The sequence below is a fragment of the Oryza glaberrima genome, chromosome 7, assembly GCF_000147395.1.
Source record: "Oryza glaberrima chromosome 7, OglaRS2, whole genome shotgun sequence".
Lineage (NCBI taxonomy): Eukaryota > Viridiplantae > Streptophyta > Magnoliopsida > Poales > Poaceae > Oryza > Oryza glaberrima.
Window position 1 is genome coordinate 26,583,339 of NC_068332.1, and position 16,276 is coordinate 26,599,614.

The window sequence follows — 16,276 nt, forward strand, 5'->3', positions numbered from 1 at the left end:
CTAATTTCTCGTTTAGTGATGCCCCGATCTTGACGGTCTTGTCGGGGTTGGCACTAGAGAGTGGAACGGTCTTGATCGCGCCGTCCAGTTTCGGCGTCTTGTTTGTTTTGCTCACTTTCTTGGGTGGCTCAGTCGTGGCGAGTGGGCTGGGCGTGTGCTCGACCATGTCGAGGCTCCGCTTGTCGCATTGTACTGCCAGCTTTGCGTTCCCTTGAATAGTGATTGTTCCCTTCGGTCCCGGCATCTTGAGCACTTGATACGCGTAGTGAGATGCGGCCATGAACTTCGCGAGTGCAGTTCTCCCAATGATGGCATTATATGCTGTATTGAATTCAGCGACATCAAAGGTGATCTGCTCCGTTCGGAAGTTGTTTGCTTGGCCGAAAGTCACAGGCAACGTGATCTTGCCCAATGGTTTGGACGAAGACTAGGGAGTGATTCCATGGAAGGGTTGATCGGTGGGTGTCAACTCGCTTCGTGGGATTCCTATCGCGTCCAAGGCGCTGGCGAAGAGAAGGTTGATTAAGCTGCCACCGTCGATGAGAACCCGTGCGACCTTGATATTACGAATAGTGGGTTCGACCACGATCGGATATCGCCCTAGGATGACATCAGTCTTAGGGTGGTCCTCTTCTGAGAATTCTATCTTCTGCTCGGACCACTTCATCTTGGGTGCAGCTCCCTGCCACGTCGAACAGACTTCACGTTCCACTTTCTTGTATTCTCGCTTTGAGGAGTACGCTGTAGAGCCTCCGAAAATGTGTGAGACGTGGAGATCGGAGTCTGGGTATGCTGAGTCCGATTCCTGAGTAGCCGCCTCCGCATCCTTCTCGACCACGCGTACTCTCTTGCCTTTTTCCAATGCCATGTGCTTCTCGAGCGACTTTTTGAAAACAAGGCAATCTTCCAAAGAATGTCTGTCCGTCTTGTGTATAGGGCACCATGCTTTCTTAGCGTCGCTACTTTGTGGGTCTAGGCGCTTGGGAGGGTTCGCTTATTCTGCTGCGAGAACTTCTGCTTGAGCTTTCCTTTTCCCACTCTTGCGATTTTTCTTCTTGCTTGACTCAGGTGTGTCCTTGGCTGGTTTCTTCTCTTCTCCGGTCTTCGGTTTGTCGTTCTTGTGTCTCAGTGCGTCATCCGCATGAGCGCATTGGTCAACAATTTCGAATAATCTCCGAGTAGTCGTGATGCGCCTCGTTGCCAACTCCTGAGTAGTATAGAGATCTCTGACACCGGATTTGAAAGCGCGAATTACAGAAGCATCGGTGATCTCGGGGATTGTGTTCCTGCACTTGTTAAAGCGCCGAACATAGTCCCTCAAAGATTCGCCCGGGTTCTGTGTTAACGCATGTAGGTCGTCTTCGATTGCGTGGCGCTTGTAAGTTCCTTGGAAGTTGGCTACGAACTGCTGCCACAAGTCTGCCGACGAAGAGATCGAGTAGGGGGGGAGATGCATCAGCCATGAATGTGCAGAGCCTTTCAATGCGCTTGTCAAGTAATTCGCCAACGCGTTGTCGTCCGCTCCGGCAGCGTAGAGTACCGTGGAGTAAACCTGAAGGAACTCTTCGGGGTCGGTGCTCCCATCGTATTTCTCTATTGCTCCAGGTCGGAATCTTTCAGGCCATCGGATATCTCGAAGTGAACGATCGAAAGCTCTACACCTAGCGCTGGGGGCGGTGGGTTGTCGGCGATCATACGTCCTTCGTGGATGTCTATCTGATGATGAAGATGACGAGGATGATGACGATGACGATAGGTCGCTTGGTTCCGGCGTACGATTACGAGGACGTCGGCCGGGTTCTCGAGAATCCTGTCGTCGTCTCCCATTGTTGTCTCGGCGCCGATCTCCATCATCATCGTCATTGTGGCGACGTTCTCGACCAGTATCGCCCAGCACCCGCCGTTCGCGATCATCGTGATTGTGGCGGTTGTGGCGGTTATCACGGTCTCGGTCTTCACTCAAATGGCCTCCTCAATCTTCGTTATCGTGACGCCGTGAAGAGGCATGACGCCGGGAACGGTTCTCATTGTCTCGTGTGTGTCGTGCCTCTCGGCGGCCATTCAGGTGATCGCGGAGATCGCCGGTGCCGCGAGGTGGAGGGGTGGCTCGATGAGGCGATTCCCGCCGTTCAGGGTTTTTACCATTAGCATCGCCAGTTGGTGGCTGTTCTGGGTGCGCTGCGGCAGCAGCCTCTTCGAACGCATTGCTGAGGTTGGTCACTGATTCCCGTAGTCGTTCTGTCCAACGTGCGAGATCGTTGTTCAGAACGGGATCGTAGGGGGTTTCCCTCAGTATTGCGTTGACGGCTCTAATGTGCTGGGCCGGAGTAGTCACTTGATTCTCCGCTTCCGCATTGCTGCGCGCTGACGTGCCAACATCGTCGATAGCCAATACCTCACGCGGCGTACTCGTTGTCGATGATCCATAGTCTTCGAGCAAGTGCAAGACTGATGGTTCGTGGGGATCGATGTCGATTACCCCAACAAATCGATCTGAAATCGGCGTCGCTCCTTGTTCCTTGTCCTTATCCCTGATGGGGATGCGTGACTGCTGGACCTTAGGAGGTGGCGTCTTCATGGCGCTGAGAAAGACCTTGCAGCTCGAGAGGTCGTGATTCTTTGTCTTGTGAATAGGACAATAGACATCACGAGTTGGAGAGGTACGCTGAATTCCACGCTCTTTGCAGGCACGAATTTCAGCATGGACGTTGAGAAAGACCCAGCAGGCTTGTAGGGTGTGTTTCCTGGTTTTGTGGATAGGACACCAGGACCTTGTCACCTCGGAAGTAATCCTCGTCGGCTCGTGATTCCTGTCGGAAAGACAAGGCTTGGCCGCACTAGGATCCTTCTCGGGTTCGGATGTCGTCGACATTCCGATCTCTGCTTCGGCGGGAGGATCCTTCGACATGGAGTCGCCCCGAGTTGTAGCCACTGCGTTCTCGTTTCCGGCCATTGGCGGACCAGCTGAGATTGGCATTGTGGTGTAATCCGGAAAGACGATTTCGCCGACTTGAGTCCACACCAGTGTTGTTGAAATAGGAACTCCTTGGTTGAGGTTGGTGTTGACGCTGTTGTCGACGAAGCTGGATGTCATAGTAGTAGAACCTTGAGCACCAAGTCCCCCTACCTGGCGCGCCACTGTCGACAGGTGATACCCGTAGACCGGATATAGAGGGTATTGGGGTACGCTGGTATAAGGATCTACGTAATACGACATCAAGCGGACAGAAAATGAAAATTATACTGGTTCAGGCCTCTTGATAGGTAATAGCCCTAATCCAGTTGATATGGGATTATATGATGGAAATCACAGGTTACAAAGGGAATAATGGAACTCGATGATACCGGCGAGATCGTAATCAAGTTGGTTCGACTAGATCTCCCGGCGACTTGGCTCCAGTGGGCTTCGACTTCGTAGGCTGTGGTGGTTGTGTTGGCTATATGATTCGATCCTTTAAGTCCTCCCGGGGGTCCCTTTTATATCGCAGGTCAGACGGTTCCCAAGTAGGACTTAGAGACATCGGACCCTGCACGATACATTGATGACCCAGTCCTGTCCGAGTAGGACTCTTTCCATCTACAAACTCCGTGAAGGATTCCCTTAATGTATACAGAGAACGTCCATATACGCGCAAGCATGCCATATCGATATGTGACGTATATCGAAGGGTAAAGTGTATACCTTACCCGTAACCCTGACAGAAAAGAGGGTAAAAACATTAAGAAACACACCTGTTGACGTAAAACACGAAGCCTGGGAGATCTGCCTAACTCCAGTGCAGGTCCAAAGCTCGCCTTCAAGTGTGTTAGCGTGCCAGTTGATTTAATCCTGCAATCAACAAGAAATAGAGACAAAGAGATCATGGTTAAATCTATAAATGATAGCTAATCGGCTAAGTGCCGATGACATATCATTTATCTTTGAGCCAATGTCACATGTGAATCGATCGGCGGTTATAAATAGATAATAAGGAACTAAATCTATTCGATCGGCTGTAGATATTAACAATATATAGTTCTTATATCGATATATACTTAAATCAAGTGATTGGGATAGATCGGTCGCCATGCCGAGACAGTATAAATCACTTAGATCGAAATATATATTAATAACAAGATTATATATGTTTATAGCATAACCGATCAGATAAATCTAGCATGTATCGGCTAATACTCTGATACTTCTTTGTATCAAGATATCAAAACAAGTATGATATATCAAACAAAAGCCTAATATACTTAAATGCAATAAGATCTTAGCCGATGTTAGCCGATATTTAACCTAATTGGCTGCCCTCTATCAACAGATGTTAGCCGATGGTAGGTTAGATGATGATATTGCTAGAGATTATGTAAGATATATGATAACTCGACGAATTACATAAACAAGATTAGAGTATCATAAAGATGGAAGCACTAATCCCGAGAACACAAGCCGTCATAACAAGTTTTACCTCTTGTTGAAGATCGAAACCGATGCAGCTCAACCCGAAAGCAAGAACTCGCCGAAATAAAACTAAAGCAAAAGGGTGGCGATGCGCCGAAATTGTATTGAACGTGTGTGTTTCAAATTACATAGGGCTCGAGGTCTATTTATACCCGAGAATTACAAGATATGTCCATACCGGACACGACTATTATCTCTAACAAACTCTAAGATACCATAAGTCTTTGCGGCAGACTTTTTCCCTAAGCATATCTCTAAGGAAATTACATAAAACATCATAATTAATAGATACAATTGCTTTCTCAGGACTCTATCCATGTGCGGCAATCATCTTGAAGCATATTGACTCAACCCGATGTTGTACACCAAGTCGTATTGTCGGAATCGGTTGTATTACCTAACCCAGTCTGACTCGGACTTAGCCGATCCAATCGTAGCCGATCCGGACTCCAGCCGATTCTTACTCTGTTCTCAAATCGATCTCTGTCTCCGGCTCCACTTCGGTCTAATCCTTCTTTCCGATGCTGATATTACCAAATTTGATCGTTAACAACACCTCAAATGAAAGAAAATGGTAATATAGCGTGATGATATGTTTGAGCGTGGTATTTTAACGAAACCATATTTTGGAGTGACATTTCAGCGGAACCCCATTCTTAAGATAGTATAGTGTCAATTTTCTCAGCGCGAGGGTAAATTTGTACTTTGGCATGTACATGCTGGAATCGATTCAAGCGAGAATCACATTCGTGGCGGCCCCATGGTGTGACTTTCGACGTGCTTTGGTGGCGGAGGCATCCCCACTGTCCTGGAGCAACACTTTGACCGGTTGCCACAAAAATTTTAGAAAGGGAACATCTAAAAAGCTGTTGCATACTTGGCTGACGTTGATGTTGTTGGAGTGCTGAGTTAAATATGGAAGAAATTCATGTAAAAAAATATGAAAGATATACTCCCTTCGTCAGTACAATAAATCGAATAGAGATATTTTCAAATTCAAAATATTAGAATGTGTCACTGAAGTATTAGATTGGTCTCTTGCGGACGGGGAAGGAGTAGAACACTGAACACACACGATTTCTGTTGCGGTCTCCACGAGCGTGAAATAGGAGAAGAAAACAAAAGAGAAAAGGACAAGGAAAATGGACGACCGCGACCTGGACTCCGCCGCGCTCTGGGCCGCCGTCGACTCGGCGGCCGCCGCCCAAGCCTCCCGCCGCGACCACGACCGTACGCACCTCCGCAATCTGGAGGACGACGAGCATCGAGATCGAGGAGGCGAGGTGGTGCAGCCCGCCCGTCCCTTCAAGGTCCCTCGACTCCTGACTACGCCGCCCCCGCCCTCTCCTCGGCCTCTGCAACTGCAGATGGCCCCCCGGCCCCATTCCTCGCCCAACATCACCCTCACGCCCGACGCCACCAGGCTCGTCGTCGTCGACACCCCACCTCCCACACCTACCGCCTGCTTCGCCGCCCACGACCTCTTCCCCGCCATCTCCGTCGCCAACTTCAGAAAGTACCAGGAGGCAGCCCTCTCGGTATGTACGTACGGCCCTAATCCTCCTCCAACCTCTAAATTATTACTATTAATTAATTCGTGACACTGGAGTACTCCCATTTAGTACTAGTACTGCTACTTTACTAACCAGCTCTCTGTAAATTATACTACTACTCCTACTACTTAACTGAATACTGAATTGTTACTGATGCTGCTATTTCAGATTCTAGATAAAAGCGACTACACCTCCATCAGTGGGAATCCATACATCAAGAAATCAGGTCCTTTGATTGACTCATACTCCTAATTGTTGTTGTGATCTGTGATGATCTACTCACTCAAGCATCCTTTTCCATATCCCTTTTCAGGCTGGAGGAAAATATCATGCTTCTTCAATATCTCATTTGAAATCAAGGACCGCTCCATTGAGTTCGATGAAAACCGCAATGTCAACCGTGCCGAGTTTCTCGTTCGAGCATCGATGCAGTTAGTATGCTTTATCTTTCTTACAGAATTATCACTATAACTCATCTTGTTTAAATTAAACGTACCCCTCGCTTACTTTACTTGTATCATCAACTGTTGTTGTTAACTCTTTCTTTCTTTTGTGTTTAAAGAGGTGGCAGGTTTTCGGATGGTTGGGGTTCATGTGATCGGCGTGAGAAAAAATTTAACAAACCAAACCATGATGTTCCCAGCACAGCTGAAACCAGAGCTAAGAACAAAGCCTGTCAGGTAAGGAGAATTGTCACTATGTTTTCACTTTGTCTCAGTTAGGTAGTATTATTATTACATACCAGAAATTCATGCCAGCATGCATATGCTCTTTTAGTAATTTTAGATTTGAACCGTTCTAGTCGCTTGCTTCTAGGGGGGGAGCCAGGATTTTGAGGCACCGGGGTCACATTAGCTAGCCTAAGCTACTGTCATATTTGATAGGGCTCTAATTCTAAGATCAATTTTTTAAGCTACATAGTTTTAGATCCAAAAGTTTTTGGAACTAAATTAATGGTGAATCGAGGTAATTTCGGTGGGATATCAATATTTTAGACTAAACATAAAGTGTTAAATCACTTCAATTAGTTATTTGGACTATAAACTCTAAAGGTGGCAATAATTTATGAGCTAAAACCATCAAAATTGGCTAACTACGCCTAATTATTTTGGCAAAAAAAGTTCTTAAAGTTGTTTATTAACTTAAAAAGGACTAATTTGTAGTACCACTTTAGTAGAATTACTAGCTAGCCTAATTGCATGTATAAACACACTACATAGCTAAAAATAGCTAATTTGTAAGTGCTCAAACATGCTAATGGGTGAGCAGTTCTCACACTAGTCTGTAACTATTATGTATTGCTAGTAGTGTTTACTCTGTGAGCTGCTGCAGTTCATCGGGCTGGGGTCAACAAGCATCGGCTAATGCGGCCACTGCTCGCAATATACAAAGGAACATACTGGTTGGTCAGATATTGTCAGTGTCATCTGACCCTAGTGATACAACGTAGCTCCGCCCCTGCTTGCTACAATGTTCAATAAAACAAACAGAACGGTCAGCAAACAATTTTTAGTTTCCAATTGGGTCGTATTGTAGATCAAGGAGGCAGAAGCAAAAAAAACTGCTAGAGGGGGCCAGACTGCTAAGACGAGTGGGAAGTGAAATATATATATGGTGCTCAACATGGATGGAGTTTCAGATCGAGGAGGCTGCAATGATGAGAATGTTAGGATCGCATAGTGCTGATACCTTGGGGTAGGTTGCTGTATATGGTATTTTGTCAAGTTGTGTTCACTAGCTCCTGTTCTGTTTTTTTAGCTGTTTGATGTTGCCTGTAAGGGTAGAATTCCTAGAAAAGTTAAGACTGTTTTTTTGCTGGTTACCCTCTCCTAACCAGGATGGATACCTGGAGAAGGATGAATTTGCTGGAAGTCATGCACATTTGGTAGTTTCTCATTTCTATCAACGGGAATTTTTTTTTGGGGGGTGGGTCCCGCAGAAGTTACAGTCTGCAAGGCCCACCCACAAAAGAGAATCTTTGAGGGAAAGAATAGCATTGTACTGAGTTATCTTATTTGATGAAGAAACGATGCATGCATTTAGAGATGTGTAGCTTAGAACTAAAGTGTGTGTTACTGGATATATATGGTGGGTAGGCATGTTTTTGACTGGGTCATGACAGGCGTGTGCTTGTGTGGTGCTTTTACGTACTACATTCTTTTATGCATCATTAGGGTACTGGCTTTTACAGTTTAGCTAGACGTAGATGTGAAATATCATGAGTTCACGACAAGTCTGTACTCAGGACAATCCTTACATAAGCTAGTGTGGACCATTGCTATAGTTTATCGGAGTATTTTTATTTCACTATAGATCAATCAATATGTTGGGAGTAACCGTTTATTGCTGTAAACATGCATATTCCGCAGGACCTTGTTGGTATCGGAAATAGCCATACATTGAAGAACAGCCTTGGCTGATAATCTGCTAAACTGAGGACCGGCAAAACAGTGAGTGAACAAAAAGCGTCGGGAAGCTTCTGCTTCTCCCGATGGACATATCACACAACGTATTTTCTCAAAATCTTTTTGACTACAATCCTTGGATGGATGCTGTTGAGGCTTGTTATAACTAGTTAACTCGACAATCATTGGGTGGTGTTCAGGTAACTTGATGTTGCCCTTAGAAATACGACGCAGGGCAGAAGAGCTAGGTTGCGTACTTGCGTCATTGCGCCAGGTGAAAGTGAACGACTCGTGAAGTGGTATGGCAGGATTAGTATGTACTTATTTTTAAGTAAATTGCATATCGGGATACTCTTTTGTACCATATTGTTACAAATTGGACTAGGGGTAAACAAAGTTTTTCACTTTGGACGGACCACTTATCTTTATCAGTCGCTTCCTCTCTTTATTATCACAGATTCACAGTCCTTTGCCTTCATAAACACCTCTATTCGACAATGTATGCAACTTAAAATTCTACTAGACTACTTACTATGCAATGGATGTGTTCATAGTGGTTTTCCCATCCAAATACCTGTTGGCCATTCGATTGAAGTGACGCTTTACATTTGATTTAATTACCTTGACCACTCAGTATATGATTAGTAACCTCGCTTTGGTTTACATCAACTTAAGTGGGATAGTTGAAGCGTCACCTGGAGTTTTGAGTTGTTCAACTTTAGATGAGGGACCTAAAGTGAACTTTCCCCCCAAAGAAATCAATGAGAAAACGCGGCGTCGTGTATGGGTCGGGCCCATGAAAAAAGGCCCAACAGAAGCTTTCAGTCGAGAGTCGCCGCCACGATGACACACACGCCACGCGCCCCGAAACCTAGACATGATGGAGATGGACCGAGGCGAGGCGACGATGAGGATGCGGCTTTGAAGTTGAACTAGGCGGCGGTGGGCCCACCGCTTCCATTCTTCTCGCCTTTTTCTTCCACCGTTGCGAGTTCTCTCTGCCTGCGCTGCGGCTGCACCCTTCCCCAAGTCGGATTTCCATTGCATTCTCGATTCCATTCCTTCCCCCTCCCCCTCTTTCTTCGACTTGGACTTGGCCTTCCTTCTTCCTCCTCCTCAACCTCGACCTCGATCTAGGTCTACGCTCCGCCCTCCGCCCCCCGCCCCCCGCCGCCGCCAGGTATGTATTCTTCTCTCCTCCTGGGGCCTGGGCTAGGAGGCTAGGGGGCTAGGGAGACGAGGTCCCGAGATTTGCCATACTGATGAATGCTGTTTCGATTCGATTCGATTCCAGGGAGGGAGCCGGAGCCGGAGCCGATCGATGGCGTGGCTCCGCGCCGCCTCGGGCCTCGCCCGCCACGCCCTCCGCCGCCGCGTGCCCGCCGCTTCCCGTTTCTTCCACTCGGCGCGGCCGGCCTGGAGGTCCTCCGCCCCGGTGCCCCGCGCCGTCCCGCTGTCCAGGCTTACCGACAGCTTCCTCGACGGCACCAGCAGCATCTACCTCGAGGAGCTCCAGCGCGCATGGGAGGCCGACCCCTCCTCCGTCGACGAATCCTGGGACAACTTCTTCCGCAACTTCCTCGGCCAGGCCGCGCCCTCCTCCGCCGGCCTCTCCGGCCAGACCATCCAGGAGAGCATGCAGCTCCTCCTCCTCGTCCGTGCCTACCAGGTTAACGGCCACATGAAGGCCAAGCTCGACCCGCTCCGACTCGACGACCGCGCCGTCCCGGACGACCTCGACCTTTCCCTCTACGGCTTCACCGAAGCTGACCTCGACCGCGAGTTCTTCCTCGGCGTTTGGAGGATGGCCGGTTTCCTCTCCGACAACCGCCCCGTCCTCACCCTCCGCGAGATCCTCAGCAAGCTCGAGCAGGCCTACTGCGGCCCCATCGGCTACGAGTACATGCACATCCCTGACAGGGACAAGTGCAACTGGCTAAGGGACAAGATCGAGACCGCCAAGCTCAAGGAGTACAACAAGGACCGCCGCCTCGTCATGCTGGACAGGCTCATCTGGAGCACCCAGTTTGAGAACTTCCTCGCCACCAAGTGGGCCACTGCCAAGCGCTTTGGCCTCGAGGGCGGCGAGACCCTCATCCCTGGCATGAAAGAGATGTTTGACAGGGCTGCCGACCTTGGCGTCGAGAACATTGTAATCGGCATGCCACACAGGGGAAGGCTTAATGTGCTTGGCAATGTTGTCCGCAAGCCCTTGTCTCAGATTTTCAGTGAGTTCACCGGTGGGACTAGGCCCGTCGAAGGCGAGGATGGCCTCTACACTGGAACCGGTGATGTCAAGTACCATCTGGGCACCTCCTATGACAGGCCAACTCGAGGTGGAAAGAGGATCCACCTATCGTTGGTTGCGAATCCCAGTCACCTCGAGGCTGTCGATCCTGTTGTCATAGGCAAGACGCGGGCAAAGCAATTTTACTCCAATGATCTTGACAGGACAAAGAACATGGGCATTCTCATCCATGGAGATGGCAGCTTTGCTGGGCAGGGTGTTGTCTATGAGACACTTCATCTGAGTGCCCTTCCAAACTATACAACTGGAGGAACCATCCACATCGTTGTCAATAACCAAGTTGCCTTCACAACAGATCCAAGAGCCGGCAGATCTTCGCAGTATTGTACGGATGTTGCCAAAGCCTTGAACGCTCCTATATTCCATGTAAACGGTGATGATCTGGAGGCAGTTGTACGAGTTTGTGAGCTTGCAGCTGAGTGGCGCCAGACTTTCCATTCTGATGTGGTAGTCGATCTGATCTGTTACCGACGATTTGGACATAATGAAATCGATGAGCCCTCCTTCACACAGCCAAAGATGTATCAGGTGATCCTCATTCTACTGATTTCAATTATTTGTTTATGGATAGCTGATCGTTTTCTCATATAGGTTGCACTCGCCCATTGCTTTATACCTTTGCCTTGTTACTTCCTTGCATTTGATGTTCAGTTGCTGTCAATATGATTGCTACTTGTGCTGTTTTACTATTCTTTTTTCCTTTCCTTTTGGAGTGTTCCTGATGAAACTTTTTCTGTGGCAGGTTATTAAGAACCATCCTAGTTCATTAAAGCTTTATGAACAGAAACTGCTAGGAACAGGCGAAGTCTCAAAAGAAGACGTTCAGAAGATCCACGAGAAAGTCAACAGAATCCTGAATGAAGAGTTTGCAAAAAGCAAAGATTATGTTCCCAATAAGAGGGACTGGCTTTCGGCTTACTGGACTGGCTTCAAGTCTCCTGAGCAGATTTCACGCGTCCGCAACACTGGGTAACCGCATCCTTTATACTGATCATCTCTTTGTAATTTATTCCTTCACCAAATACCATCCATTATCATCGAGAGTGCTTTCCCTGCAGGGTTAATCCAGGGGTGCTGAAACGTGTTGGACAGGCAATTACTACTTTACCTGAAGACTTCAAGCCCCACAGGGCAGTGAAGAAGATTTTTGAGCAGCGTGCAGCAATGATCGAGAGCGGTGAAGGAATTGATTGGGCCGTTGCTGAAGCCCTTGCCTTTGCAACACTCATTGTGGAAGGCAACCATGTTAGGCTGAGTGGACAGGACGTGGAAAGAGGAACTTTTAGCCACCGTCATGCAGTTCTGCATGACCAGGAAAACGGGAGGAAACATTGCCCACTTGACCATGTTGTGATGAATCAAAACGAGGAGCTGTTTACCGTTAGCAACAGGTAATTACACTTTTTGGTTCTTTCGTATGTACTTTTTTTTGTCTAGATGCTAAATTTGGATAAAACATCATCTGCCTTTTTCCTATTCTTTAATTAAGCCTCTAGAACCTTATCGTAAATGAGAACAAATATTGTCTGATATTATGTGTTATTGCAGTTCACTTTCAGAATTTGCTGTTCTTGGTTTTGAAATGGGGTACTCCATGGAGAACCCTAATTCACTAGTGCTCTGGGAAGCTCAGTTTGGTGACTTTTCCAATGGTGCACAAGTGATGTTTGACCAGTTTTTGAGTAGTGGAGAGGCAAAATGGCTGCGTCAAACTGGCCTTGTCGTTCTACTGCCTCATGGTTATGATGGCCAAGGCCCAGAGCATTCCAGTGCCCGTTTGGAGCGCTTTCTTCAGGTAATTCTTTGCAGCAAACTTTCTTCCTCTCTGTCAGATGCATCTAGTTTAGCCCAAGCCCATTCAATCACAAGAAGTCTCTTTGTTGATTCAAACTGCTACATAAAATGCGATGCACTTCTAAAATGCCAATTCTTTATGTTTGGCGAATCAATGACCATGTCTGGTATTCATATTTCCAAGGCATAAATTGTTATATACTCCCTCCGTTTCATAATGTAAGACTTTCTAGCATTGCTCATATTCATATAGATGTTAATTAATCTAGACACACATATATGTTTAGATTCATTAACATCTATATGAATGTGGACAATGCTAGAAAGACTTACATTATGAAACGGAGGAAGTACTTGAGATAGTGTAGCCATAGTGATGATCAAGCTCTCTTGCATTTTCGTAATTTCTGGTTGAATGGTACGCTCAATTCTTGTATATACACTGCTCACATGAGATTCTAAATTCTGTCCAGATGAGTGATGATAATCCTTTTGTCATACCTGAGATGGAACCAACACTCCGCAAGCAGATCCAGGAGTGTAATTGGCAAGTTGTGAACGTGACAACGCCTGCAAACTATTTCCATGTGCTGCGTCGTCAGGTCTGTCTATCTTCAGTATGCATTCCAGATGCTAGCATGCAAATTGCTTTTATTAATTTTCGTCTGTTGTTTTGAGGGCATTAGATACATAGGGAGTTCCGGAAGCCCCTGATTGTAATGGCCCCCAAGAACCTACTTCGGCACAAGGATTGCAAGTCAAATCTCTCTGAGTTTGATGATGTTGAAGGCCATCCAGGTTTCGATAAGCAAGGAACACGCTTCAAGCGGTTGATAAAGGACCGGAATGACCACAAGCAAGTCGAGGAGGGTATCAAACGCCTTGTATTGTGTTCTGGGAAGGTACATAAGACTTTGAAATTTGATCATATTACCAGTTCAATACAAATATGTGCTGTTATTAAATTGCCATTTTGCAGGTGTACTATGAGCTTGATGAAGAACGGAAGAAGACTGAACGCAGTGATGTTGCAATTTGCAGAGTTGAACAACTTTGTCCATTCCCATATGATCTTATCCAGAGAGAGCTAAAAAGATATCCAAGTATGAATGCTTTTCCCCATGTATTTAATCCATTACTTGTGTGAATGCATGCATCATGGTTTGCCATTTCCACCAGCAGTTCCTGGAATTTTTGGTCCTCCCGGAAACTGATGTTGGTAACCTAACAACATTTCAAATATTTTCATGCGGTGATATTGCTTTCTTTATGGTATGCTTTGGTATTTCTGCACCAATATTTTTGTTTTCCGCTCCATGTGCTGCACATATCTGAGGACTGAGTACACAGCTTCTTGTTTAGAAAATATTCACTTGTCCTCCACATGTCTGAGGACAGAGTTTGTTGCTTCTTGATAAGAAAACCTAGGCAGTCTTGGCACTAATAGTTGGTGATGCACAGATAGCGCACAAGTATCACTGGGTGGTCTTTGTTCCTTACTGATATGGTGGCTAGTCTCCACCAGTGCACTTTTACGTCAAGGCATCCCAAGTTGTTACAATGTACTCCATCCGTTTTATATTATAAGTCATTTAACTTTTTTTTTTCTAGTCAAACATTGTTAAGTTTGACCAAGTTTATAGAAAAAATTAACAATATCTAAAATATGAGATTAGTTTCATTAAATCTAACATGGAGTATTGTTTGACAATATGTTAGTTTTGTGTTGAAAATACTACTATATTTTTATATAAATTTGATCAAATTTGAAGAAGTTTGACTAGAAAAAAAGTCAAACGACTTATAATATGAAATGGAGGGAGTAGTATGCATTGTTATGCCCTACCACATTTTAGTTGCTGAACTGTTCTGATTATCATAATTGCACCATCTTAATTTGTAGATGCGGAGATTGTCTGGTGCCAAGAGGAACCCATGAATATGGGCGCATATAGTTACATCTCCCCTCGCCTGTACGCCTCTATGAAGACTCTTGGGCGTGGTTCATTCGATGACATCAAGTATGTGGGCAGGGCGCCTTCAGCTGCGACAGCTACTGGCTTCCTGTCGGTTCATGCACAGGAGCAGACAGAGCTGGTAAAGAAAGCACTGCAGGCAGAGCCTATCAAGTTCCCCTGATATGATGCATCTGTGGTTTCCACTTGGTGCTTATACTTGTGCAAGACAAGTGTGTGCGAGCTCAGCTCGTCCAGCCTTTGCACACATACCATACCATCTTAAAAGTTTTGCTATGTATTTACAAGCTACTGTTTCTCTAGCTTGTTTGAGGCGATTCGATTTGAATGTCGTGAATAATGCACTATTTGAGCCTTCTTATCGTTGAGGAGGAACCTGTTTCGACGTGAGCAACAAATTTTGCAATATAGTAGAAGCTTTAGCTTCCTTTCTTTTTTCTCTTGATATGCAATATGATGTAGCACATCTGCACATTGTTGTTTGATCTCCTTGCCACACTTGAACAAAAAGATAGGAGTAACTCGTTTAAGAAGAAAACACCATAGGAAGATGAGGGCAATCATCTATTCATCTTAACAAAATCATGGTGTTTACCGTATTGGTGAAGGTGTACAGCGTCGTTCTCGTGTCAATCGTCGCATCCATGTAACTGTGGGCGGCGGACTGAGGTGTCGATGCACAACAGTTTGGAGCACGAAACAGTTGTGCTTAGATTTTTAATCAAAGAAAAGCTCGGCTGTTCCTTTAGCAATGAGTGGTTCAGACTTGGGTTAATGCAAAGGACTCATCTGTAAGAGCATCTACGAGAGGTGTCCAAAATTAGACCCCAAAAATTCTATATTAGGAGCATGCAAAAAGATAAAAGCCAATGCAGAGATCCGAGTCTGTCGGAGCTGCAAGCCTGCAACTACAACATGATGAGGAAACGAACAAACGGGGCAGTTAAATCACTCATAACTCATGATCTGAGTCTCATGTGTTTAACAATTTACCGCTCATAATCTACGATGTGAGCCTCATGTGTTTATGATGTGGGTTAGTGATAAATTGTTCAATATCATGTCTAAAAAGGAAACCCGTTAAAAGAGAGTTGCAATTTTATCACTGGTTTAAATTATTATTGTGATACTGCTATAAAAAATTAGAAAAATACTCAAACAATATACTTGTAAAATTAAGAAAACCAATAACAAAAAGTTGCAAATGTATCGGTAATTAAATATATCTTTAAGTTTGGATTCCTTTGGAGGCTTTCTCGCTTTCGACCCAGCTGCGGCCTGCGGGAGGCCTCCCCATTGCCGTAAAAAAGAAAGAAGAGAAGAAAAGGGTAGGAGAAAGAAACCGCCGCCGCCGCCGCCGCCGCCGCCATGACTCCCGCCGATGCCTTCCTCATCCTCGACTTCCTCGCCGGCAACCGCCTCATCCCCCACTCCGTCTTCACCACCCTCCTCGCCTCCCTCCCATCCGTCTCGCCCCACACCTCTCCTCGCCTCCGCGCAGGCCTCGCTCTCCGCGCTCTCGACTCCGCCCTCTCGATCTCGGAGTCGTCGGAGATGGACGCCCCCACCCTCCTGCGCAAGGCGCGGGCTGTCCTCGCGGACCCAGACCTTGCCCCCTTCTTTCCGCAGCACCTCGCTGCACCCGCCTCTGCCGACGACGCCCCGGCCGCCGCCGTGGCTCACCTCAACCGCCTTCTCGACGTTGAGTGGGCGAGCCTCCCTCCTTCCTCGCTCGAGACCACGAATGGAGGGCTTGAGAGCCAACGATCCGTTCGGCCGCGATCTCGAACGGA

At 46.6% G+C, this 16,276-nt stretch overlaps 3 protein-coding genes across 7 annotated transcripts; all 3 read left to right on the top strand.

Moving 5' to 3' along the window:
* Nucleotides 1–5,489: 5,489 nt before the first annotated feature.
* On the top strand, nucleotides 5,490–9,264 carry LOC127779069 (uncharacterized). 5 transcript variants are annotated; one of them, XR_008018606.1, is made up of 6 exons: nucleotides 5,490–5,985; nucleotides 6,169–6,226; nucleotides 6,314–6,431; nucleotides 6,563–6,680; nucleotides 7,537–7,695; nucleotides 8,370–9,264. XR_008018606.1 is itself a non-coding variant. In XM_052305755.1 (6 exons), exons 1-5 carry the CDS (start codon nucleotides 5,590–5,592, stop codon nucleotides 8,418–8,420), a joined length of 741 nt encoding a protein of 246 aa, XP_052161715.1. In that variant the 5' UTR covers nucleotides 5,498–5,589; the 3' UTR covers nucleotides 8,421–8,450; nucleotides 8,606–9,264. The 5 variants fall into 5 exon arrangements, 3 of the variants coding, with proteins under 3 accessions (XP_052161713.1, XP_052161715.1, XP_052161714.1); XR_008018607.1 differs by having other exon boundaries at nucleotides 5,492–5,985; nucleotides 7,333–7,695; XM_052305755.1 differs by lacking the exon at nucleotides 7,537–7,695 and having other exon boundaries at nucleotides 5,498–5,985; nucleotides 8,370–8,450; nucleotides 8,606–9,264.
* A 165-nt stretch (nucleotides 9,265–9,429) lies between these two features.
* On the top strand, nucleotides 9,430–14,955 carry LOC127779067 (uncharacterized). Its single transcript, XM_052305752.1, has 9 exons — nucleotides 9,430–9,585; nucleotides 9,700–11,241; nucleotides 11,456–11,682; nucleotides 11,772–12,104; nucleotides 12,262–12,508; nucleotides 12,981–13,109; nucleotides 13,194–13,409; nucleotides 13,487–13,610; nucleotides 14,411–14,955. Exons 2-9 carry the CDS (start codon nucleotides 9,727–9,729, stop codon nucleotides 14,644–14,646), a joined length of 3,027 nt encoding a protein of 1,008 aa, XP_052161712.1. The 5' UTR covers nucleotides 9,430–9,585; nucleotides 9,700–9,726; the 3' UTR covers nucleotides 14,647–14,955.
* An 811-nt stretch (nucleotides 14,956–15,766) lies between these two features.
* On the top strand, nucleotides 15,767–16,253 carry LOC127780355 (uncharacterized; the record flags this gene model as incomplete). Its single annotated transcript, XM_052307253.1, has 1 exon — nucleotides 15,767–16,253. A coding segment is annotated over exon 1 (402 nt), but the record flags the coding sequence as incomplete, so codon positions are not given.
* Nucleotides 16,254–16,276: the final 23 nt, after the last annotated feature.